This window comes from Pungitius pungitius, chromosome 2, assembly GCF_949316345.1.
Source record: "Pungitius pungitius chromosome 2, fPunPun2.1, whole genome shotgun sequence".
Lineage (NCBI taxonomy): Eukaryota > Metazoa > Chordata > Actinopteri > Perciformes > Gasterosteidae > Pungitius > Pungitius pungitius.
Window position 1 is genome coordinate 5,601,261 of NC_084901.1, and position 24,209 is coordinate 5,625,469.

The 24,209-nt window shown below is 45.9% G+C and overlaps 1 protein-coding gene across 1 annotated transcript; it reads right to left on the reverse strand.

Annotated features, from left to right (window-relative positions):
- Nucleotides 1-530: 530 nt before the first annotated feature.
- On the reverse strand, nucleotides 531-24,132 carry LOC119210034 (lysine-specific demethylase RSBN1L-like). The gene is made up of 9 exons (XM_037459628.2): nucleotides 19,143-24,132; nucleotides 15,459-15,569; nucleotides 12,569-13,119; nucleotides 12,330-12,488; nucleotides 7,866-8,003; nucleotides 7,133-7,275; nucleotides 4,705-4,875; nucleotides 4,468-4,573; nucleotides 531-4,107 (listed from the first exon to the last, which is right to left on the reverse strand). The coding sequence occupies exons 1-9, from the start codon at nucleotides 19,777-19,779 to the stop codon at nucleotides 2,497-2,499; spliced, it is 3,627 nt and encodes a 1,208-aa protein (XP_037315525.2). The 5' UTR covers nucleotides 19,780-24,132; the 3' UTR covers nucleotides 531-2,496.
- Nucleotides 24,133-24,209: the final 77 nt, after the last annotated feature.

The window sequence follows — 24,209 nt, forward strand, 5'->3', positions numbered from 1 at the left end:
TATAAAGAATGTGGGTTTACGGTTACTGAGCCTCAAAGAATTACAAGATGACCCAATATTAAATATCTTTTCTGCAGAAATTTTAGAGTGAAAAAGTATATTTTTCTTGAAATGTATGTGAATGCAAACTATTTTAATGCCACATTGAAACATCAACAGTAAGTTAAATAGGTTGCTTTTGACTTTGAGGAATTTTACAGCAGGACTAGATTTTCAATTGGCACTTTTACACGTGGAAGATTTTAATACTTCCCGGATTTAGTGTTTTATGGGGAGGACATTTATCCAAGACCCCATTCATTTCACAGCTTCACTATTGATTTTGCCATTTCTTCCCTCCCAAAACCTCTTCCCCAAACTGCCGGCCTCACTCCCACTCTGAAGGTCAGCTGAGCTCTGCGGGCATTCCTGCTGTGTGAGAGCGCGCCCCCCCCCAAAAGAAAGAAAAGAAAGAAGCCATTTTGAGTCGTAGTTGACCACACACACGCACGCAGTGTGTCTTTCTTCGACCACCAGAAAGCATCAAGTCGCACCACAACCTTTTCCATACGTTGAACCTTTTATTAGCTAGGCTCGTATTGAAAGTAGAAACCACACAAGTATTTCTCACAAAATACAAAACATTGTATGTACACTCCAGTGCTGACAGTTCAAAAATCACAGAAATGAAATAAAAATGGTAAATAAATTAAATAAAAACTCTGAAAACAATGCCGTCCCGTGAAAACTGGTTTTCAACCATCATTTTTCTACATTTGTACAAAAAGTAAAGAAGTTGAGCTGTTCTGGTTCAGGTTCTTTGTTTTTGAAACATCTGAAACTGGAAAGCATCCTCACCCTCCGAGAGGCCGGGACATGGGTTTGAACTCACCCGACTTACGTCTATGTGGAGAGTTTCCAGCAGCTTTAAAAACCAAATTAAGGCTTTGCTTTAATTTTCTACAGAAAACATTGACTTTGGGACTCCTAAAGCTCCCCTTGACGGATGTCATGGGACCACTTAGTAGTTCACAGTTAAGGACAGGCACTGGGAAGAATGTTGTGGGCTACATCCGCAGGCGGGCTTTACTCAAAAACGCTGATCGTAAAAATCAAAACCGTCAACATCAAAGTGAGACAGATTTGACAAACCACACATTCACCACTCTGAAGAACATTTTCATAGTTGTCGCTGAAGTGGAATTTCAATAATTTATTCTACCTTTTAAAAAGGAGGTCACTCCAGTCCCTGGCTGATAAATACAATGTAATAAACAGACAGAAACGGGGAATCAATTAAATAGATAAATAGTGCTTTGGGGGGGGGGATTCTCGACGTGTACCTTCTGTGTACGTAGCCGTTCGTCATAGAGGGCGGGGGCCTGACTGATTAACATAATAGTCTTAGGACAATCGCCACGTTGATCATCTGACATAATTATCATCTTCAATGATATGAACTGCATTTAAACAGCTGTTTAAATATATCCAGGGTTTTCTTTTTTTTCAGGGAGCTACGCTGAGTTAGCTGCATATGCGTAATAACTTAATGCTGCAGATATTGCAATATTTTACCCTGAACATTAACCTCATAAGGTAACAAAGATTCAGGATGGTTTCCAGGAGACCAATATATTCGTGGATGTGTCCTGAAAGTGATTTTTTCCCTGAGACTCTGAATTTAAACTCACCATACAATCATGAGAGTATATCTCATTAAATGAGTAGGGGGCAATAAAACATTGGGAGTGATTATAAAAAATAAATTTAAAAAAGCATGGTTCATTAGGACACTACTGGCTTTTTATCAATAGCTTTGCAATTATAATAAAAATACTGATATGGGGAAATGCATTTGTATTTATATTCAGCAGATTATTGCGGGAGCATTATTGCTCAAAATACAATATCACGGAAACATACTGCGATATACTGTATTGTTGAAGGTGTATCCAGAATGTACAGTAGAGGAAATGTAGTAATATTACATAAATTCAAAATTGTGTTGTATAATATCACAATCTCACCACAAATTCTCGGGCACAAAGTATACGCTAGAAGAAAAAAAAAAGCCACAAAAATCAAAGCGTTAGCTGCAAGTTTCACAGAAAAGTTCTCATCACGACCCTTTTCTATATAAATATCTGATAAAATAATTACTTTGTTCCTTTCTACCTCTGAAAACCCACTTCAAAAAGTTGAACCAGACAGGTTTGGCGGAGCAGGAGGCTCATTGAACATCATCTTTTTCAAGGTCACACGGGTGTAACCATACACGTCTGAAAATTAAAAACTGCCAATTAAAGCAATGGCTGCCAATATTTCTGACCCATAAAGCGTTCAGTTCAATATAAAATCAGTCCAGTCAAGAGGTCTGAGGTGAATGAAGTCCAACTCTGCTCTAAAAACAACGGTGGTTACGTCCTTTTTACATAATTGTACAACATCATGACCAAAATAAAACCTTCTACATGTACAGTCATTTGAAAACAGCATCAATACGTACAAAAAAAACATCTAAAAAATCTGATCCTGCTCTTCCTCGTGGTTCAAGGGACACGGTGGGACGGGAGGGGAAGGCTGAGGGGGGAGAGGGGGCGGAAGGGGAGGTGGTGAGGAGGAAGGAGGAAGCGGCGGGTAAGGGAAAGGCTCGGGCTGATACTGCGGTTGCGGCGGGTAAGGACCGGGGGGCTGCGGGAGGAAAGACTGAGGGGGGAGGAAGTGGTGAGGCGACGGAGGGGCCAGGTGGGGATGCTGAGGGGGGAAGAAGGTGTTGGCGTGCGGGACAAACCGGTGGTGCGGCGGTAGGTGGGGAGGGAGGGCCGGGGCGCCGGGGAGGGGCGCGCTCGCCTGGTAGTACGGCCGAGTCTGCGCGCCGCCGTACGAGTTCAGAGGTCGGGCCGGCGGTGCGGGACCACGCGGCGTGCCGTGGGGAAGGTGGGAGTGCGGCAGGAGAGGCGAGAAGGAGGGCGGGAGCAGGTGAGGGAGGCACGGGGGCGGGATGTGTTGGGGCGCATACTGCTGCATGTAGCCCCCTTGCCTGGCGGCGTCGGGCGGCGGGTGCGAGTCCGCGCCGCGGCCCCACCGCTCCTGAAGCGCTTGCCTCCATAAGTCGGCCGGCGTCTGTGCCGCGGCGGCGGCGTTGGCCCTCGGGCTCGTGAAGGCGTGCCCTCGGACACCCGGGTTCTCGCCGGGCGAGTCTCTTGCGGTGGAGGGATGCGGCGTGGAGAAGCGAGAGTCTGCCGGACGCTTGGGATCGCTCGAGGGGGGGGCGGCGGAAGGCGAAGGAGAGGCGGAGGAGGGATCAGCCGAGGTGGAGCACGGAGGAGCGACGGCGGCTGACGGCGACGAGGAAGACTTGCAGAGGGGCCATTTAGGAGCCGAAGAGGAGCACCGTGCACTGGAGGACATCCCTCTACCGCCCGGATGGTGGTGATGTTGGAGGTGCTTTGATGATGCCACTTTGGGCTTTGGGTTGTGAGGAGGAGGAGGAGGAGGGAAGGATGAAGGCAGTTCATCCTTGCAGAGCGGAGGCGATGGCAGTTCTGCTTTCACCTTTGCCAGAGGTGAACCCTGCCGTTTGAGTTTTCCTCCTTCTTTTAACCACTCCCTCTCCCCCCCTTTGTCTCTCGCGCCGCCCTTAGTAGTCGAGTCCACTGGGAGAGCGGGCGGAGAGGAGAAAGGTGGATGATGACCGCGCTCCTCCTTTTTCACAGCCGGCAACGTCCTGTTTTCTGCCACGCCAACCTCCTCACTCCTCCTCCGCTCCTTGACTTCCTTTTCGCTCTTCCCCTTTCTCCTCTCCTCGGGTTTTCTCTCCGCCTTCAGCTCAAACTGCTGCTGCTGCTCCTCCTCCTCATCCTCCTCCTCATCCTCCTCCTCATCCTCCTCCTCATCCTCCTCCTCCTTCACCCCCTCCTCCTGCTGCTGCTGCTCCCCCCCTCCACCGTGGTATTGTCTTAAGCGGACGTGCCACGCCAGGCTGCAGACAGACGACACGGTCTTGAACTGGTGGACCACGTTGCGAGGGATGAAATAGATGTCGTTGTGGCACAGGCGGATGCGGGCGTAGTGGATGCCCTCGCGACGCATCTGGTTCAGTTTGGCGTCATCCACCCACTGCACGCACTGTAAAGAGAGTGGGAAGGATGGGGGGGGGGGGGGGGGGTTTCAGATGCTTTCTCCAAACCGAAGGCTCCATCTTTTGACCCTGACATGCATTCTAAAACATATTAAAAGGTGTATTCTTCCCTGTTTAGAAAAGTAAATTCAACATTTTGAACCATGTAAGAGTGAATCCTGAATCCTTACAAATTCCATCAAAATGACTGCAGTACAATTTTGCTCCACCATGTGGCAGCATGGGCCGACTCTCTAACCTCACACTATTTCAATGTGTGTGTGTGTGTGTGTGTGTGTGTGTGTGTGTGTGTGTGTGTGTGTGTGTGTGTGTGTGTGTGTGTGTGTGTGTGCGCGCCATGTGGAAACCTGAGAGAGCGGAGGTTCGTAAAGGTCCAACTGCAGCCTTTGGACCACGTGAGGGAAATCTCCGGCATGGAAACACACAACGTCTTTGGTCACGCGAGGGGCCGAGCTGAGGGAGGAGGAAGAAGGATTACACATCTGTGGGAGAGCAAGCTGTGCAAATACTAAGTGACAGAGTGTCCATCCACACCGCTACCGTGGTCCCACAACAGCGGGACCGGGGGCAGCTCCACCGCCTACCTTTCACCGGCCCACACGGCCTTCAGCACCCCCACCGCCGCCGTGGTCTGCCGCTCGAAGCCCTGACCGATGTGATCGGCATGGGCCCGAGTCCGGTCCTCAAACAGCATCTCCCTGGGCTCGTTGGCCCGCGGCAGCGACTGCAGCAGGTTCTTCACCTCGTTGGTGGAGCTGAGAGTGAAAAAAAAAATATTAAGAAAATAAAAAAGTAAAAACACCAAAGGAGTTTCCACACAGTTCTACAGAGTTGCCCGTGTCTCGGTTTACCGCTGTGTAAACAAAGAATGAAAATAACGAAAGGTGGCCTGGTGTGGCAAAAATAAAATGCACCAGGCTCTCTTTATTCTACATAAATAAAATCAGTGTAAATCAAAGTAGCTGCTGATTCAGCTACTTATCGATCAAGTGTAACTACATTGCATCAAAGCTCACTGAAAACTAGGGCTAAAACTATTTGGTTGACAATTTCTATAATTAAATAAATGATAAAAATAAATGTGTTTGAGAAACGTAAAGGTATTGAGACCAAATGGATTTGACTACTTTTCTATATCTCATTGTAAACGGAACACTTTAAGTATGATACAAACTGAAGATAACCTTTTGAATATTAAACACCCTTCTGGTGTCCTGACTAGATAATCCACAGCACACATAAAAACACATCCCTAGTCTGTAGAAATCTATTTAACACTGATAACCGGGAAATGAAAATGAAGAATGGGGAACCGAGTGGCATCCTCGACGTGCTTTGTGTTTTCAATGACTGAAAGTAAACTGCTGGAACACAACAGCGTTTTTCTTCTTGCCTACAGACTGAGAAGCGGAAAGTAGGGGGGGGAAAAAAAGCTGTGTCGCCAAACAATAGAAGCACTGCAGTCAGCTCACTACTGGATCAGTGACTCACACTGGAGCCGCAGTCAGATTCAGACAAGAGTGTAACACACACGCGCACACACAGAGAGAGAGAGCGATTCCTTTGAAAGTGTAACAGAACAGCAGCTACACTACCAGTGTGAAACAATGAATTGTGCATTAAGAGAAAAGAACAGAGGGGAAATAAGTGGTGGAAAAGGAAGAAGGAAGCAGAAGAAACCGTAAAGAGGAACACACACCCCTCAGTGTGTTTGAGCTGACTGCAGGCTGACAGTAATGCATGTAAAACCAGGAAAGCTGGTAAGTGAAACGAAGAGATGAAAAGAAGAGCGGGTAAAGGGAGGAGTGCTGAGCGTGCACATTCACAGCAATATTTAAACGCCACAATCTCCCTCCTCCACATTTGAGGTCTTCTGGTTTTCGGCTCTGTACGTGTGTGAGTAACACAAGTGGCCAATCCGTCTCTGCACCAAGTCCCTGAGGTAGATTCCATGTGCGTTTATGGGCAAATAAAGCGGGAGGGGTAAGAAAAGGTGATGCAGATGGGGGGGGGGGGGGGGGGAGGGCATGGTTGATCGTGGTAAAAAGGAAGGACAAAGGAGAGACTGAGGGGAAAATGCTCCTTACATAAACCGCTGGAAAGGCCGTATCTGAATTCCAGACACAGAGCCACCGCCGATGTGGCATCCCAGCGTGTATGTTGCTAATGCTTAAGTCTTAATTACAGAGACAAATGTTGGTTCTTTGGTTCAGGTGAATGTAAAAAAAGAAAACCACTAATGCAATGCATGTATATTTGTAAAAATACAATATTGTGCTTTTTTTAACAAGACTACTGATAACACAAAAGAAATGCAAAATATTTTGCTTTTTTATTAGTAACTCAAAAACACTATTTTTAAAAGGTCTGGTTTTGTCCAACCAAAATTACCCAAATATATTTGGGTGAAACCAGATATAAAAAAAATGCTATTATTATTTGCTACACAAATCCTGTATCTGGCGAAACAGCAGGTTGCTGCTGCATGGCGCCCTTTCACTGTTTTTCACTGTCCGATACCAAGAAAACACGACAGAAAAAGATGTTCCCACAACATCAAACAAGTAGCTTTCCTCACACACAGCAGAAGGCTGCAGATGACGCCACGCCCTCTCCTCCAAAACGTCTTCAAAGTAGGTCTTGCACACAAATCCTCTCTAATGGCCTCGTTTAGACACCCATTTCGCGTGTGAGACAGAGCTTTCGTGTGAGCGGCAGCGACACAAATTTGCAGGGTGTAATTGCCTCAACCCGCTACAACAAAGATTCGCTGTGCCATCGCGCCCGTTTGCTTTGAGATGCGCGAGCGTGCTCTGTTCCCGTTTCCCACAATCAGTCCCCGTGGGCCTAGCGGCCCTGTAGAAAGAAAAAAAAAGGTAAACAAACAAATACGAGGGACATGTAGCCGGCGCTGACGCTCACAGAGACCAAAATCCCCGCTAATTCCATCCCGTAGCGGGGGCTTAAAGAGGATCAAAAGTGTCCGGCCGGCGCGTGCGTTTTTGGACTCACCGTCTTCTCTTAAAAGGGGACTTTGGTATATCGGCCACAGGTATCATCTGCTCTCCTGGTCGAACCCACAAGATGGGCCCGTCGTCGCTCTCCGTGGGACACATCTGCCTCAGACTGGAGAAGGTTCCCCACGGAAGAGTCCGCTGCAGACACCACAGAGGAGAAGGAGGGAATAAATAATCAAAGCAGTTAGTGCATCCCTCTCTTTGTCATTTAGCAACTCATGTTTTCTATTTATTCCTCCCAAAAGGAAAACGTATGCGCAGAAATTCCACCCCCCTCCCCCCCTTCCTCCTCCTTCTCCCCTCGGCATAACTTGTCACTCGCACCGGAGCTGCTTTAGAGCCGAGGGAGACAGGATGAGAGCCTCTTGATATGCGCATGAATATGAAGTGTCAACACTGAAGCAAAAGAGAAGGAAGGCTTTTAACTCCTGCAATGCAGGGAGATCAGACGACACACACACACACACACACACACACACACACACACACACACACACACACACACACACACACACACACACACACACACACACACACACACACACACACACACACACACACACACACACACACACACACACACACACACACACACACACACACACGACAACTCGGCGTCTCCTCTTTTTTTGTATCGAAGCGTCTTTGAACATTTGGGCCAGTTTAAGCCTCAGCCCCCCCCCCCCCCCTCCACTCACTCCCTCCTCCTGCACCGCGTCCCGGCTCACCTTCAGGAAGGGCGACTCTTCCAGCATGCCGAGGAATTCTGGGAAATAATCTCCGACCTCCTCGTCCACGGCTCCCACCAGGCTGATCTGCCTCATGGCCCCGGCTCTGTATGTCCCGTTGCTGTACGTCCTCTTCACCTGCAGCAACCGCGTGAGAAACGCAGCGTTAGACGACATGGGAACGCCACTTTGCCTCTCAGGCAGGAATTCATTTTCATTGAGGTTATTTTATCTGAATAAGCTTTAAGTTTTCAGTTTTCAGTTTGGTGAAATCACTGTGTTCTTCTTTCAGTAAAAGGAAGAGGAGGCGGTTACAAATTGGGTTTGTAACCAACGTTCAACGTGACCGTTTGAGATATACATTTAAATGAGAGTCCATTCAATCAAATATCTAAAAGAGGCCCTTTGTATTTACATTGTGTATTGATATCACAAATACTATAAACAGTTCACAGTATATCATATAAACTCAAATGAATTTAACATTTCTTTCCACAGACACAGAAGCTATTAATCACTACTGAGTGTAAGAGTGTGTGTGTTTTCACTTGATGTTTCTGCTCCACTGGCATGACTCGACAGACTGTTTGCTGCTCTTCAGTTGGCTGACTGAGCAGAGAGTGTGTGAGTGCACCCTTGGTCCTCAACGGTGTCTTTGTGTGTCGATGTGTGCACAGTACGTGCAGCATGCGGCCTGCATGCTGTACTCTTGGCCGACCAGCGTGTGTATGTGTGTGTGTGTGTGTGTGTGTGTGTGTGTGTGCGCCAGGTCCTTGGCGGCACGCCTCCAGTGAGTCACCACTTGACAGCAAGGCATAGAAAAGGCGCGCGAGAGAGGGAGAGAGAGATAGCAGAGGGAAGAGAGTGAGGATACACTGGAGGGAAGGAAAGAGGGACAGATGGAGGGAAGGGCTGAGAGAAAGTTACAGACGGTCCAGCTGTCAAAGTGAAAAGAGAAGACTGAAAGCGTGAAAAGGTGGAGAGGATGGGAATAACTCATGGGGAGCAGAGGGTAAGCAGGTGTAAATGAAGATAACACTTTTCTTTGGAATATAAAAGAGGAAGAACAGAGTATGAAACATCAGATAAGGGAAAGTCAGACAAAAAAGGAGGGAGACGGAGCCAGAGAGAGCGAAAGGGAAGAGGGCAGGTCAGACGGGATGGGGAGGTAAAATGAAGATTGTGGAAGAAATGTTTTGGAAAATGGAAATATACTAAAAAAGGGTGAAGGTGCTCTGCCACGCCCAGGTAAGTCTTTGAACAAGACCCCGACTGCCACTACAGAAGCTCCGAGGCCGATCAGGCAGGACTGCAGCTCATGGTGTGTGTGTGTGTGTGTGTGTGTCCGATGGTGTTACTTAATAAGGGAGTGTTGTTGGCCCAGTACTGTGGTTATTTATACAGGCTGGATAAGTAGTAGAGAACTATTCACACAATGTAAACAAACATTACTGATCCCATTAAATATATATATTTTAAATATGACCAAGATGCCAGATGAGAATCAAGTATCTGCGCTTCCTAGTGGAAAAATCAGTGATGTCGAGCAGCGGCCTTTGCATTGTTTGGATCCACGTCAGAAAATGTACCTGTTTTTAATACTAAGTGGGGACACCAACTTAGCGTGTCAAAAAATACATACACATGCCTGATGCATTTTCCCAGAGCCCAAAGCGGCATCCAGGTCGTTTTATTGAAATACAAACAATTCACAAGGTGGAGCAAACTAAAACTTTTGTGGTGTATAAGTTTCAATATTGTTCCTGCATATCTACCTGCAAACTTTCATGCATCAAATACCTGCTTAGTGGTACCTGCCTGATTTATGAGGATTGAAGTAAACGAAGCGGGTTGAGCTGCGTGGTGCGTTTGCTCACTTCATTCCACTGCATCCGTGCCACTCAGACGCTGCCGATTAAGGGCTCGAAATACTCTCGACACGCACAATACATCACAACTTTAAATGGTCTCACCGAGTCAACGACCTAGACTCTGAGTTCAAGGGTTCAAACGCGTGAGTGCGTGTGTTTTGTTGGTGCACAATTTTTCATTTAATTTCTAAACTTTAACTCTTATTCCTTATTTTTTTTAACTAAGCCATAGCTTGAGATTACTAACCCATAGCATTATCTTATCTTGTTGTCCAATGTCTAAATGTCTCTTATGCACCAACCGCCAAGTCAAACTCTGACATATTATGGCAATAAATGTTTCCTGATTCTGATTCTGATCCCGATTCTGTTGGGCGTGTGTTTACACGGCGCGTAATTAAACGGCTGAATAGCTGCAGTCTTGTTAGTGTCTCACTATCAGAGCAGAGGTATTAAATGAGGCAAAAACACCACTGCACAAACGCAAAATGCGATTTAACGAGTTAACAGGAAAACAAGAGGTATCGTCAACAAAAAGGATCGGAACGTATTGTTTATTTCTATTATGTACTGCACCTCATTTGGGATTCAAGGTCCGAAAATCCATGAGATTAAAAAAAAGCAGACATCGTTATGCATAATCATCCGTCTCTCCACTCTTTGGCTAAAAGCAATTTGTCTCACCACCCGGCTGCTTCCCACTTCTCCTTCATTAGCTCCGGGTGGAGCTCTATTAGGTGGAGCTTCTCTTTCCCAGTCTTCGGTGGTGGTGCCACTGTACCCACTTGTTGAATTCTGAACAAGAGCCCCACCCCCTTCCCGTCAACACACATCACATGTGACAACATAGCTCGGCACCTACTGACCTCACTACGACCTTTCTATGTTCGCCTCTCTCTCCCAGCTGTGTGTGTGTGTGTGTGTGTGTGTGTGTGTGTGTGTGTGTGTGTGTGTCTTTCAAAATCTGTATGTCCATTCAGTCTCCAAGTACTCTGTATATCGCTGTGCCTGTTTGGGGCCTTTTCTACCACAAACACAAATTATCTTCTCATCTATATAACAAAAACTTGAAATGAATTTTTCCAAAGAATTATACACTAATGCGTGTAATATGTTTCGTTATAAATTGGTTAAATTCGTTGTCCCTAAAGATGCCGTCTGTCAGCTAGATCACAGGCCATTGTCGGCAATGCTCTTTGAGGATAAACATAAGCACAATGCGAGCGCAGATTGATATAAAATTAAAACCGCAGGCTGCTCTGCGGCCTCGTCTTAATCTGACGTCATTAAAAAATAATTACTCAGTGACTAAACCGGAAAGACCAAATTACCTCGCTGTGGAGCTGCACTCGCCCCGAGAACAGGAGTGCTGTAATCTTCTATGATCTTCAGCACCACAGAGAAAGAAAAAAAAAATCCTCGAGTCAGGTCCTGAATACAAAGCACTCGCACGCAGCCCGAGCGACTCGCATTCTGAACACACGGCTCATTATCGAGCGCCTGTTTCACTCGCACTGGAACAAGCAAAACTTTACAAGAGGCGGAGTGTGCATGTAAAATAAGAATATTGCAGGCTGTTGCAATGTTTCCAAATACTCTTTTCCTCGAGCGCGCACACACACACACACACACACACACACAACGGAGCAGAAACAACAAGGAAAATAGGAAAAAAAGAGGGAGAATAGCAGAGGAGAAAGGAAGGCGATGGAGAGATCGTTAATCTGTCCGTGTACCTGTGCTGTGTTTACATCACAGAGCATGCTCACATCTGTTAGAGCGTGTGTTGGTGTGTAGACTGTATGCCTTTCTCCCAAGGTCACTGCTGAGAGCGAGGAGGGAAGGAGGGTTGGGGGGGGGAATTAACAAGACCAGTGGACGATGACGTTAGCTGTGTAAGGAACACTACTCTTAAAGGGACAGCACGGGACACAGGTTTAGCCCGGGGAGGATTTAGGTGTGTGTCTCATTCATTATTTAGGCTTCTTTGAGGCGGTTACATGCAGACATCCATGAGAGCTGGCATGGACGTCAAACTAACAAGATAACGTTTTATAGGAGGTGTGATGCGACAAAGGGCTTTTCATTAGGGATCTATAGACGGGAGGCAGCTCTAAATGAAGAGGTCCAAAGAGACAATCCAGACATTGCCGACAATAACCACAGACTCTGGGTTTTCCCAGTTGTCCTCAAAAGGTTGTAAAGCGTGCAGATGAGTGGGAAAGACACGTGCATGCTTTTAGAAAGGTGATTTTTCTTTGGAGAGGAGCAGTCGCCTCTCGAATTAGAAACTTCATTTCCAACTGAGAAATTAAACACTTCAGTTCTTATTTTCGTCCCACATCTTACTTTCTACTTTCTCTCTTAGCAGTGAGATTACACAGCGCCAATGTGCACGGCACACGGCTCCGCCGCCATTGCTCATTCTGACATTTACCCGAAGAAATCAGACATCTGTATGAATGCCGCGTGCTGCTTAATGCGGGACAGATTGAGGCAGATGCACGGGCACCGTATGGCCTCGGCAACGCAACCGCTCAGCCGCACGCAGCCGGAGTCACATGTCCTGTGTGGGAGGTTGTGGCTGACTGACCTGAGAGTAGAAATTAGCCATGGTGGTGGTTTCTATGTCCTTCTTGGCCAGGATCTCCATTTTGACCGGAGCCGAGGGGAACTTGGTCGAGAAGTAGTCCAAGAAGTCCGGCAAGTATCCGGCTTCCCCGTGGACGATGCCCATGACGTAATGAGCGGCCTAAAAGAACAAAACATTAAAACAATTAACACTGAACTGAGAACCCCTTTACCCCCACAGAGGGATATGTCCGCCCGCACCTGGGATGAGTCCTCGCTGAATGCCAGCGTGACAAACTCCTGGGCGAACCTCTGCCTCTGGCTGGCGGAGAGCGAGGCGAGCTGGGACGTGTAGGCGTGGGCCACCAGGGCGCCTCCGTTGGGCTGCTTCTCGATGTGGATGTACGGGGCAAACTCCAGGCCCGCCACGCCGGGCCCGGCGCACCGCGCCCGGTGCTTGGCGCAGGGAGGGTGCGGGAAGTCGGGGGCGTCGACGGGCGGGGAGTTGAGGAGGGCTTTGGGGGCGAGAGGAGGGGAGGAAGGGAAGAGAGGTGCGGTTCTGTTGTTGGGCGGAGGGTAAACCGGTAAAGGCGACTTGAAGGGAGACAGAGAGGGGTCGTGAGAGGCATCAGAGGAGGGAGGTGGCGAGGACGGAGGGAGGAGAAGCAGGCCGGCACAAACGGTCTGGCTGGAGCGGTGGTACATCTTCACCCGTTTGTGCTTCTCCCCCTCTTTGTGCTTCTTCTTCTTTTTCTTCTTCACTTTTTTGATTTGCAGCTCCTCGGAGTTGATCTTCGCTTTCTCCTTCGCATCTGGACAGAGAACGAGAGAGATGACAGTATTACTTATTAGGAAGTCACAAGCTCGGCTCTTTTCCTTCCTTCACAGAATCAAGTCTTCAGAAAAAGCTTCTGTATAAATAAGGAGAAGAGAATAAGGTAACCTGCTAATGAAGCGCAGGTAACGCTCACTGTGTGAGACTCTCACCCGGATTGTTTATGTGATGAAAAACAAATCTTGATAACTCCCCATTTAAGCTAAAATAATGAGCCTTAACTATTTCAGTGAAGGCAGATGACTCGTGGCGTCTCCCAGATGGCGCGCGTCTCCTGGGGAGCGTGCGGGAAAATAAACCGGAGAGCGCCGACGTGGCATCCCTCAGGAACAGCGGATATGAATGAGCCAGGAAATACGCGTTGGAGTGACACATCTGAACAGAGATAGCTCCGTGCACGATGGACCGACTCCTGGAAGCCTGAGGCGGGACAGAGCGGAGAGCGCTAATTTATGCACAGCCGTTGTGTGTTTGTGTGTCTAAGCTGTTCACATCGCTTCGGAAAAAGTGTCGCTAGCTGATTCATTCTTGGCAAGGAGCGGTTGTGTAAACAAGGGGACATGGAGACGGTTACAGTATATGAGTGCGTGTGCATGCGCGTCGCTTTGATAGCTGCTGCCTCAGCACAATTCCACCATAGGCTACCATCACACACACACACACACACACACACACAGACACAGACATCCCTTGAGTCTAGTTGGTACCACACACACGTTCACCGCCAGATAAGGCAGGAGTCAAAGACAATGAAAAGGAGCTGAATGAGAGCGAGTGAGCAATAAATAGGAGAAGAGCAAGGAGGCATTTGCAGTACAAAACCTACGCTACTAATCAAAAAGCTCTCACACACACACACACACACACACACAGGTATAGTGAGGGTGATATGAAATGTAATAAACAGATAAAAGTGTCACAGCTTCGAATGTAGATACTGATAATTAAAAAAATGTAATGAAAATATCATTCAAAACGCAGATCAGATTACAATGTTCTGCTCTGAAACACAAACCAAAACGCACAATAAGGGTAAAAAAAAAAAAAGAATACCAACGCTGTACAAGTTTAATAAAGCAACTACTTAGTGGTCCTGACTCAGTTACACATTGAGAGTTTCCTGCAGAGAAAAGCCTCCACAGTGACGCACTTATGTTGTGTAGGACTCACACAGCTTGCACAACCACTCTGTGGGCAGCTGGTGTGGCTTTGGAATATATTTGACATTATCTGATCATATGTGTTACGCGATGAAAAGCAGGGCTGCAAACAAACAATCATTGAATTGAATTGAATCAGCCGATTGTTATGTTCATAATATTTTGGTAAAAAACACTTGTTAATCATGTCTTTTAACAAATAAGAAAGACCTTAAATGAGTCTCAAGAGAAATAAATGTCCACAATTAGGGATGATTTTCCCATCTGGTAATTAAAAACAAACATCCTCCCAATGTGTACAAAGTGGGATTTCCCGCTCACCCAAACACACAAACAGACGGGAGCGTGCGAGACGGTCACAGACCTTTTGAGTTCACATGACTTGCCAACACACAGCTGAAGAGGGAGAGAAGCCCCTCTCTCTCTCTCTCCCCCCCTCCCCCTCTCTCTCCCCCCCCCCCCCTCTCTCTGTCTCTCACGGACTACGTATCAGACTTTTCCCTCCCCGACTCGGAGCCTCTTCCCATCGCGTATCCCAGAGCGTCTCTTCTTTTAAGTGAAGTTCTTAAAATGTTTAAATGTCCGGCCACTGTAAAATATTTGGCACAACCCACTATTTTAAGAGAGATGAATTGCCAAAAATATTTATGTGAAGTGTTGTAAAATTGATTGAACTATCTAGCACAAAGCAACATTGGAATGACGATTAGCCGATGAGCTTCCCGGCTCCTGTGTGTTATCTATTGGTCTCGTGGTCTCCGACAGCCAGTACTCTCAAACAATAACGTGTTATGACCAATATTACCTCTCGTGGTAGGAGTGAGAGGTTTTGGGGGTTAATTTAAGACTTAAATTAACATACCTTTATGGCTTTATTTGAAGGATCAAATGCTCATAAATTATCCAAAGACACTCAACACCTGTGATAGAGCCCACGTCTACATACATTGTTATCCAATTTAGGGGAGTCCTATATATGAAATTAAATTAACAATCTTGATTTATTGACCAAATACTCTTCAGTTTGTGGAGCAAAAGGTTCAACTGAATTCATCGCTTTGTTCAGCATTGATGGGGTGTGTGTGTGTGTGTGTGTGTGTGTGTGTGTGTGTGTGTGTGTGTGTGTGTGTGTGTGTGCGTGCGCTCTCCCTCAGACCTTTAATCTGCGGCTTGACTTCTCCGTTCTCCCTTTTGATGTCGTTTATCGTCTTGTGCTTCTTCTCCTTGTCTTTCTCCCCGCCTTGGACCTTCTCCCTGTCGCAGTGCTCTGTGGAAGCAGAGACGATTCAGGTCCAGTTAAAAAAAAAACACTTCAGCGCTGGCACCCAATTTTCACAGATTACCTGATGCAAGTAAATGATGACATTTTATTTCCTTTCCCGGTTTTTCTCCACGTGTTGAAGGAGTATCACAGATAAAGGAACTTGGATGGTGCTTTAATGTTGCACTTGCCCCAAAGTGCTCTGAATTACAGCGTTAAATAAGAAGATATATATACACAAAATAAAACACACCCCCACTGGAGGGTATGTCCATGCGTAGCTGCGTCGGTCACTGAGCTTAGAAAACGGCACCTTTCTTAAAATATCGTTCAATTGATGAAATGCATTTTCTTTACATCTCCTTTGATTCATTATTTTCCTTTATAGCCACATCAAAAAGAAAAATACTCCATTATTTTTTTTCGCCAATTTTCTCTCTTTTTGTTCCCAAAGAACTTTTTTCTTTGAACTCAGCCGGATCCGTCTTTAAAAAGGAAGCTGTGTGTTCAGAGTGGTCGCTCTCGTGTGAACGTGGGGAGAGGGAACACAGTGGGGTTGGATTCGCCGTTTGCAGGATCAAAAGGCTTTAAAAAAAAAAAAAAAAAAAGGGCTCTAGGAAAAGTACGAGAGTCGAGGTAAATCGATACTCTTTTCAATGATTACATTCAAACAAAAGCCTAGTTTTCCATCGCTGCTTAAAATGCGCGTCGTGATTATCCTCAAACCTCGTGGCTAACAGGAGGAACGCCAAGAAATGAAAACACTTTCAAGAGCGGCGCAGAGCAAACGCCGGTAAAATGACACTAAACACAGCCCTCTCAAAACGCTGATTTACGGCCACAGTGAAGCTTTCTATGGAGGAGGTCTCACTCAGATCGATCGCCAGGTCTAAAAACATCTCATCCCACGCCAACATTCAGGAACTTTTTTGAGGCAATGGGGGGGGGGGGGGGGGGGGGGGGAGATGTTTATAGCAGCATGACAGAAGAGACAGTCAGTCATCTTCTAGACTGCTCATCCTTAGAGGGTCGAGAGAGGTGGGGGCTCCACTGCTCCTTTGTCTTTCTGAAGGGGAAACGCGGTTCTGAAGATAACGAGAGAGAAAGAGCTTTGAACTTTTAGTCGTGCTCCAATCTCCAGTTATCAAAATGAACTCGATTTATATAATGAATTACATTTAACCGGTTTTACCCTGGAACGGCCCAGTGTTTGAAGCTGTAGCCCAGACGCTGCGTCTGCAAAATGACCCCGGCTCTTGGCGAGTGCCTGCTGGGATACGCGACGGCCCGAACAGGATAACGTGATCAAAAGAATTGATTAAATATCTCCATAAATATGCAAGCAGTATCGTTAAATCACCCAAAGGTTCCAACGCCCTTTCATACTGTCAACGTAACATCTTATCATTTTCTACGCCTTTGATTTCATTATACGACGTTATGCTTTGTGAAGCTCAATGAACAGAAAGAAACAAGCTTATTCTGACAGGATTCGTCATCACCGCGTGATCCACCGTGCACAAAACAGCGTTAACCCGCACGTCCTCGCTGCAGTGAGGTCCCTCCCTGAGGCGTGTTGTTGCACAGTGAAAGGGACAGGAACTAGGTTTAAAAAAAAATTATGAAAAAACACCACAACAGGCTGACCCAGGCTGTGGGGGGGGGGGGGGGGGGGGGGGGAGCCTTCTACTCCAGATGGTCAGTGTATCTGGTAATAAAAAACACAACTCAATAATTAAAACAACATAAAGAGCCTTTTTACTCAGTGCAATCTGCTACAAACGTTCCAGGGTATCTGAATCTAAATGTCAGAGGAAAACCTTCAGGAAAACAGAGATTGGTTAAAACGATAATATCAGACCGCATGTAAATACACAGGTGAGCTCCGTGTCTCAGCAGGGATTAAACCTGTAATCTTTGAGTTAAACTATTTATCTCCCGCCAAATCAACGTGCCTAATGCAGTAATGTCTCCTTGTTCACCGTACTTGGACCAAAAGGTCTTTTATTAGAAAACACGTTCACTATCAAAACTGTGGTGTCGTTTTGTCCAGCATCCCCTTAACCAGCCGCCGGGGTCCGTCCCAGTCGAGCAAGAGGACCGACCCACCGGGACGGGCTTTTAAACGAGGAGGTGCAGCTCAGAACGGAGCCTTTTAATCCTCGAGACACTTGGGATTAATGTGCGACTTTCAGCAGCACTCGGCTCCGCATTCACATATTTTCTCATCTTGAAATGTGAAGCTCACTCACTCGAATTACAGCTTTGATGCTGACGGCTCGCTGCAGCAATTAAAGGTTTGGGGTTTTGCTCAAGGGAACCTCGGTGGGGCTGAATTACACATTCTTACTTGAGGCTGCGCCTGAGCTTTATATTAAACATGCTCGCTTACAGCAGTTTGAAAATGATCATAAAGAGTAACAAAATCCCCCTGATTGACTTTTACTCTAATGATCACTAAATCAAAGGATGCACTATTTACAAAATAGGTAAAAGAAACCGCATATTAACATTGTTTTTCAAATACCCACTTTTGTGTGTCAGATTCTGTTTAACCCCCTATAAAGAGTGCATGCACATCCCCCACGAGATGGTGTTTGTGATGTGATGGAGCTACAGGCAGACGACGCGTCTCGCCCTGGTGTCCACACAGACTGCAGTGTCCGCTCAAAGCTGGTCATGACCTCTGGAACGAGTGGAAAAGGGTGACATCATGCGCACACACACACACACACAAACAGGCGTGCAACTCACTACAGCTGGTGTTCAAACACTTGCACACGAATATTTACACACCGCAAATATAGATTTTTTTTTTTAAAACTCGATTGGCTTGCCTATCGAAACTGAAAAAGGGAAATCTGAGGCCTGCAAATGAAACAATGATACAGAAGAGAACGAGCAGTGTGACTCCGAGTGAATTGTGTGATGATACAAAAAATAAATCTGACCTTATTTGTTATGAATTATTCAAATTAAATTAAATTGTATTAGTAATCTGGTGTAAACTCCGTATATGATGCCACATGTTTGTTGACCATAAGGACAAATATATGTAACACGGGCGCGCACACACACACACACACACACACACACACACACACACACACACATTACTTAATTAATACAAATTAAAAATATTCATTTTTACTCTTTTTCCAATAATTACACGTTCTTTTTCCAAAATTGGATGTTTCGATGAACACAACCGCGCCGTGCCTGTTGAGCCGAAGGACCGGTGTCACCCCGGGGTGACAGAGGGGGGCGTGGCGCTCTACCAAAACAACGCTCACCCTCTAATGGCGGCCCGGCTGTCACAACGAAATGACAGCAGCGTGCCACGGGAGGAAATACACAAATCACACATCCACGCCGCACAAAAACCCGAACCGTTTAACACATCGTAGTCGTGGTTTCTAGATAGACTTTTTTTTTTTTTTTTTTTGCAGAAACGACCCAACTGTGTAACGGGGCGGCAGCAGCTGGCGCGCGAACTAAGATATTAAAACAAATTAAACCGCACAACTCAAACTTTATGAACTCCGCTTCAAGTACACGTCTTTTTAAAAACACACACACCTTTGGGTGGCAACACCTTGTCCCCGTTCTCTCTCTTCCCGGCAGAAGTGTTGTTAATCCTGCCGATGTCGTTTTGGTTGTTGTTGTTGCGAACATTCCTCCCCGGCGCGGAGGTCACCAGCACTTTATGTTTCTTCTTCTCCTCCCCGCCTCCTTTGCCCTTTTCCCGCGGTTTGTCTTTGCCCGTCTGCTGCCGGGGTTTGGAGGAGGAGGAGGAGGAGGAAGGCGCCTTGTGGAGGAAGAAATCGCTCCGTTTTAAGACTTTATTCGTCGGCTGTTGGGATCCCCCGGTGGCGGGCACCGGAGGCCCGCTTCCGCCGCCGCCGCTCGCCGTGACCGGGCCGAAGCTCCAGGCGTAACTCCGCTGCTTCCCCGGCTGCTGGAGTCTCTCCGCGCCGCTACCGTCGCCTCCCACTGCGCCTTCCCTGCGCAGTTTCTTGGGCTTGACGCTCCTCTCCTCGACTCGGACCTTCTTGGGCGGCGGTGCGTGGAATTCGCGGGAAACCTGCGAGCGGTTGTCGGGGGCTCCTTTCGCCTCGTTCGGCTTGACCTGCGGGCTTTTGGTCGCGGGGGCGACCGCGGGGGCTCCCGCGGTAGCATGTCCGTCGGGGTGAGCGGAGCCCAGCGAGTCAGCCATCTTGAGGCTTCTCTCTGTTTACTCGCTTCCCCCTACGGCCGCCGCTGCTGTTTTTTTTTTTTTTTTTTTAGCGCGACGAGCAAGGAGGCAGTGAAGGGGCAGGGCTTAATTTGATTGACAGGCAGTTAGGAAAAGAGGCGGGGTTGAATGACAGGCATAGAGAGAAAAAAATAAATAGGTAGGATTTATGGTATTTTGAGACTTCAAGTAAGGTAAATGAAAATAATCGTGAGGAACACAACCCTAGATAAAAAGTACACGGGTTTATTGTAATATTTCCATCAAATGGATAAATGGGTCCTTCATTTTAAGATTGTCACTCTCAAACCATTGAACACATCATTCATTACACATCACTATGGATCCTACGGAGCTCTAATTTATTGACAAGAAAACATTTTCCTTCACTCAGACCGAAACGGTCACCACAAGGCCAGTCAGTGAGTGACACCCGACGACGTGAATACTAAAGGTGATGATGAGCGGTATGCAAGCAGCCGGTTGTGAAGTTACAACTAGTCATAAACACCGAGACAAGATTATTGTAGGATGCTATTGTGCGGCCTGTGTGAATAGTAACCATCTGGAAGAACAGCAAGAAGTTATTTTGTGCATCATATAGTTGCAGCATATATGACTCATACACCTAAAAATATATATTATATTTTCTAGGCTTTTTAGGACTACGCTTTTCAGTTCCTTTTGATAGCAGTGCAGCCTCCCGCTACGGCTCAGAATTACACTCAACACTCATTGGCTATATTTATAAGTCATTACATAATATGTTGAACTGCTCCATGGGGAAAACTGAGGTGACCCAGTTAAAATAGCAACCTGGCTTAATTCATCAGTGGGAGTGGTGAGGCTTGTGGAACAGAAGTACTGGTTTCCCTCCTCGTAACACAAAATACGTTTACTCTTATTGACCACAATGGGTGTGAAGTGTAATTTGAATAATTCATATCTTTGTTATAAAGTCATATATCCGATGGAATATGTATTTTTTATATTTCTTTTGTTTGACGCTTTCACCAAAGTCCCAAGTGACATGTCTTTCCATTAGAGCCAAACATCAATAAAAGGGATTTCCGTGTACATTCACTCACTGCAAATAAATAGTCAATATCTATACTTTAATTCAAACATAACTGGAAGGGAGGTTTGTAGATCTGCAGCAGGTGTTTTTTGTAATTAACGACCATTAACGAGCACCCCCCCCCCTCCATTACACACACACTGAGTATTGTAATAAAACCTCAAATTGATCTGAAATGATAACCTTTCTATCCAAAGCAAAACATTAATAATTGCATCACGCCTTCCCACCTGCTGTGCCTTCACGTGTGTGTCGTGTGGCTGCAAATGGGACGCACGCACAATGATTGACATCAGATTATACGCACGTAGCTATCAGCACGTAAAGACGGACTAAAATGACTTCATTCCTTGTGGCTTCAGAGACAAGTCAATGTGCTTAGCCAGTTATTAGCTGATCTATATTGTGAGTAAAAGCGGTCTGCACACATCCACAGACTTTTTTTAAAATTCATATAAAAAACAAAGAGGCATGTTTTTTCTTAATGTTCATCTTTACTGATTGATCTCTGCAACATACAAACATTTGTGTGTTTATGTTTATGTGTGTAAGGAAGGGCACGAGGCGTGTGTGTGTGTGTACTGAGGGGAGTGGAGTTGGGGGGAGCGAGGAGGAGGAGGAGGAGGAGGCGGGCTCTCACTTAAAAGGCACAGGTGGGCTGTTTCTCAGAGATCGAGGCTAGCGTGCACGTGAAGGGGCCAGGTAGGTAGAGGGGCAGGTGGGAGGTAAACGGAAAGAAGAAAAAAAATGTGGCGTTGGAAAATCATTTCAAAGTCTGGTTTTGGTTTTCTCAGTGTGTCCCTTTAACAGTGTAATTCAGCGTATTTAGTTCATCTGACCCAGTGCCGAGTGAGGGATGGAACTGTTGGAACTGATAGGCGTGTTGAAAAAGGAAAGCAGAGAGGGTTTGTGGGACGGGATGAAAGAGAGAAAACGGCAAGGTGGAGGAAGGCGGGCGAAGCGGAAAAAAGAAAGATGCTCCTCAACCAGAACAGGAGATTCATTTCTGATTCAAATTCTGCATTAAAGAGCTGAAAAAAAAATCCAAAAAGTGTAAAAGAAGGAAAAAAAGGTGGAGAAAGTGAGAAAAAAAGTGGGACTTGGGCCGGAGAGCGGTGGACTTGAGACGCAACAAACAACCGTGTATACAAAAATAACTTTAAAAATATCATTTACAAAAAAATGACCATTATTATTATCATCATCACCATTAATATTATTATTACAATCTTATTCGAAGCGGTGTAGCTATCTTAGAGGGTTGGGTGGCAGTCGATGCTTTTCTCCTGCCAACTAATTAAAACTACATTTTAAATATTTTTAAGCATAAACTCCAAACATAAGGCATAAAAACAAACCTCAGATATTTGCCAGAAGCAAACAAACAAAAACGGGCGGCAGAATAATTTACAGATTGAAGGAAAACACTGCGTAGGGGAGGAATCATCATCATGCACGGACTTTCTTACATCTTCTGTTAATAGGAATATCTAAGAGAGAACAGAAATGTATACTGAAAATTCCCTGTACAGACTTTTTTTTCATCTTTATAAAACAATGCATATATACTGTATAGTCAGGGTCGCTAATGAAGCAGAGAATGAGGAGGAAACAGGAGTCCTGTGTCCCTGTTATCATCGTCTCACATATACAGAAGCGGATAAAGTGTGATTTTAATTTTTATTTGGCCCTCAGATGAAAATCCATACAAGTCTGATTTGAAGAGAACTTGTTTTCAACGGGAAACCACACTTTATATTAATCTGTCGAGTCCCATAAGAGTTTTAGTCTACTCTGAAACGCAGGAGATTTACTGTGAGTAAACCGGCTGCTAAAAATAAACAAGATAATTTACTTGCATGGTGGATCAATCAACGGGAGGAGAATGAAAACAGAAAAAAACAGGAAGGGGAAAAACAAACTAAACAAAAAAAAAACGTTAGAGGACAAAAAAAAAATTAACAGGAAATATATGAGTCCCATGTAGCAACCAGGAACTGCCCCATAGACACAGAAGAATGCGGCGGTGAGATTGTCTGTCCCTTCTGAGAGGCAGAATAAGGCGGGCTCATGTTCACACCAGAGAGCCAGAGCAGGCGAGATGAGTTTGGCCGTTACCATTTGTGTTTTAAGCTCATCTACAGGACGTCCGGTCTGGAAAAAGCAGAATTTTTGGACGTGCGGTTTCAATTCCTGCCTTAAATCTTTGAGGATACAGACGTCAAACATGTCTTTGCTTTTCTTCTAACTGCTTTTTGCTTTTTATTATGACCATTTAAGAAGGGAATATCTGTCTTTGGTTCAACTTTTTGCAAATCATAGCATCAGCTCGTGCATACGAGGACCAGAGAATCAGCACTTAAACATTTAAACTAAAACAGTTTGACATCTGTCCGCCGACCCACACTTCCACAGCTCACCCACTAATGCTTTGCGTGTTATTTTTTTTCATCAGTGCAAAAACCGAGGTGTAGTCCAGACGCTAAGCAGCTTCTGACTCCTGCTGCGCATACAGACACGAGAGTGGGATAGAACTTCAACAAACCCTTAGCAGTTCATTCCCCAAATATCGTTAACAATTTTGAGAACAGTCAGTTTAAAAAAAAAAAAAAAAAAAGCAGCCGGCCGACTGCTGCAATGACCAAGATACGTCCATCTAGGACTGTGGTAAACTGAGGTCAGCGTAGAAATATCAAGTAGTCTGAAGTCGCTGCAGACAAGCAGGAATAACTCCTACAGGAAACCGGTTAATGGTTGTTAACATTCAGCTTTAGGGCTCCTGCCTCCATGCTGGTCCTTCGTAATGTAGCACCAGCACAGAGAGGCAGGGAGGGAGAGAGCATCCTGGAGACCTGTACATACCCTACGGGCAAAGGTTGCATCATGGGTAACAGATTATCTTTGCTTTCTTTGAAGATTGTTGTTTGTTCAGAGAAAGGAAGCAGACACCTAATGGGGGTTCAGTTAAGCCCCAGGAATCATCTTCCTACAGTAGCTTTTCTGATTCAAGACAATTCCCGATTTATGATGAAAAATAAAAAAAAAAGATAAATATCTTAAACATGTCGTGCCTGCATCTCTCTTCATTTAACAGATTTACATGGCACGTCTGAAGCAAGAGAGAATGCATGTGTTTGTTTAGCAAATTTCACCGGAAAACAGGAATTTTTCTTTAACCACTAAACAGGAATCCAGCGTCGGGAGAAGAGAAAACCAACAACAGCGAGCTGAGCAGGAAAACGCGCACATGCCACATGACCAGTAAGTGTTCATCTGCTTTGCACAGTCACTTTGAAGGAAGGACTGAGGAGGAGCAGGAGGTGGAGGAGGTATC

Bases quoted from the DNA above. Each gene is read 5' to 3' on its own strand.
- LOC119210034 (XM_037459628.2), bottom strand. From the start codon at position 19,779: ATGGCTGACTCGCTGGGCTCCGCTCACCCCGACGGACATGCTACCGCG. The intron at 8,004-12,329 runs GTCAGTCAGCCA...CGGTTGCTGCAG, and splicing joins TGGCTAATTTCTACTCTCAG to GTGAAGAGGACGTACAGCAA. The intron at 4,108-4,467 runs GTTTCCACATGG...CTCTCTTTACAG, and splicing joins ACGAACCTCCGCTCTCTCAG to TGCGTGCAGTGGGTGGATGA.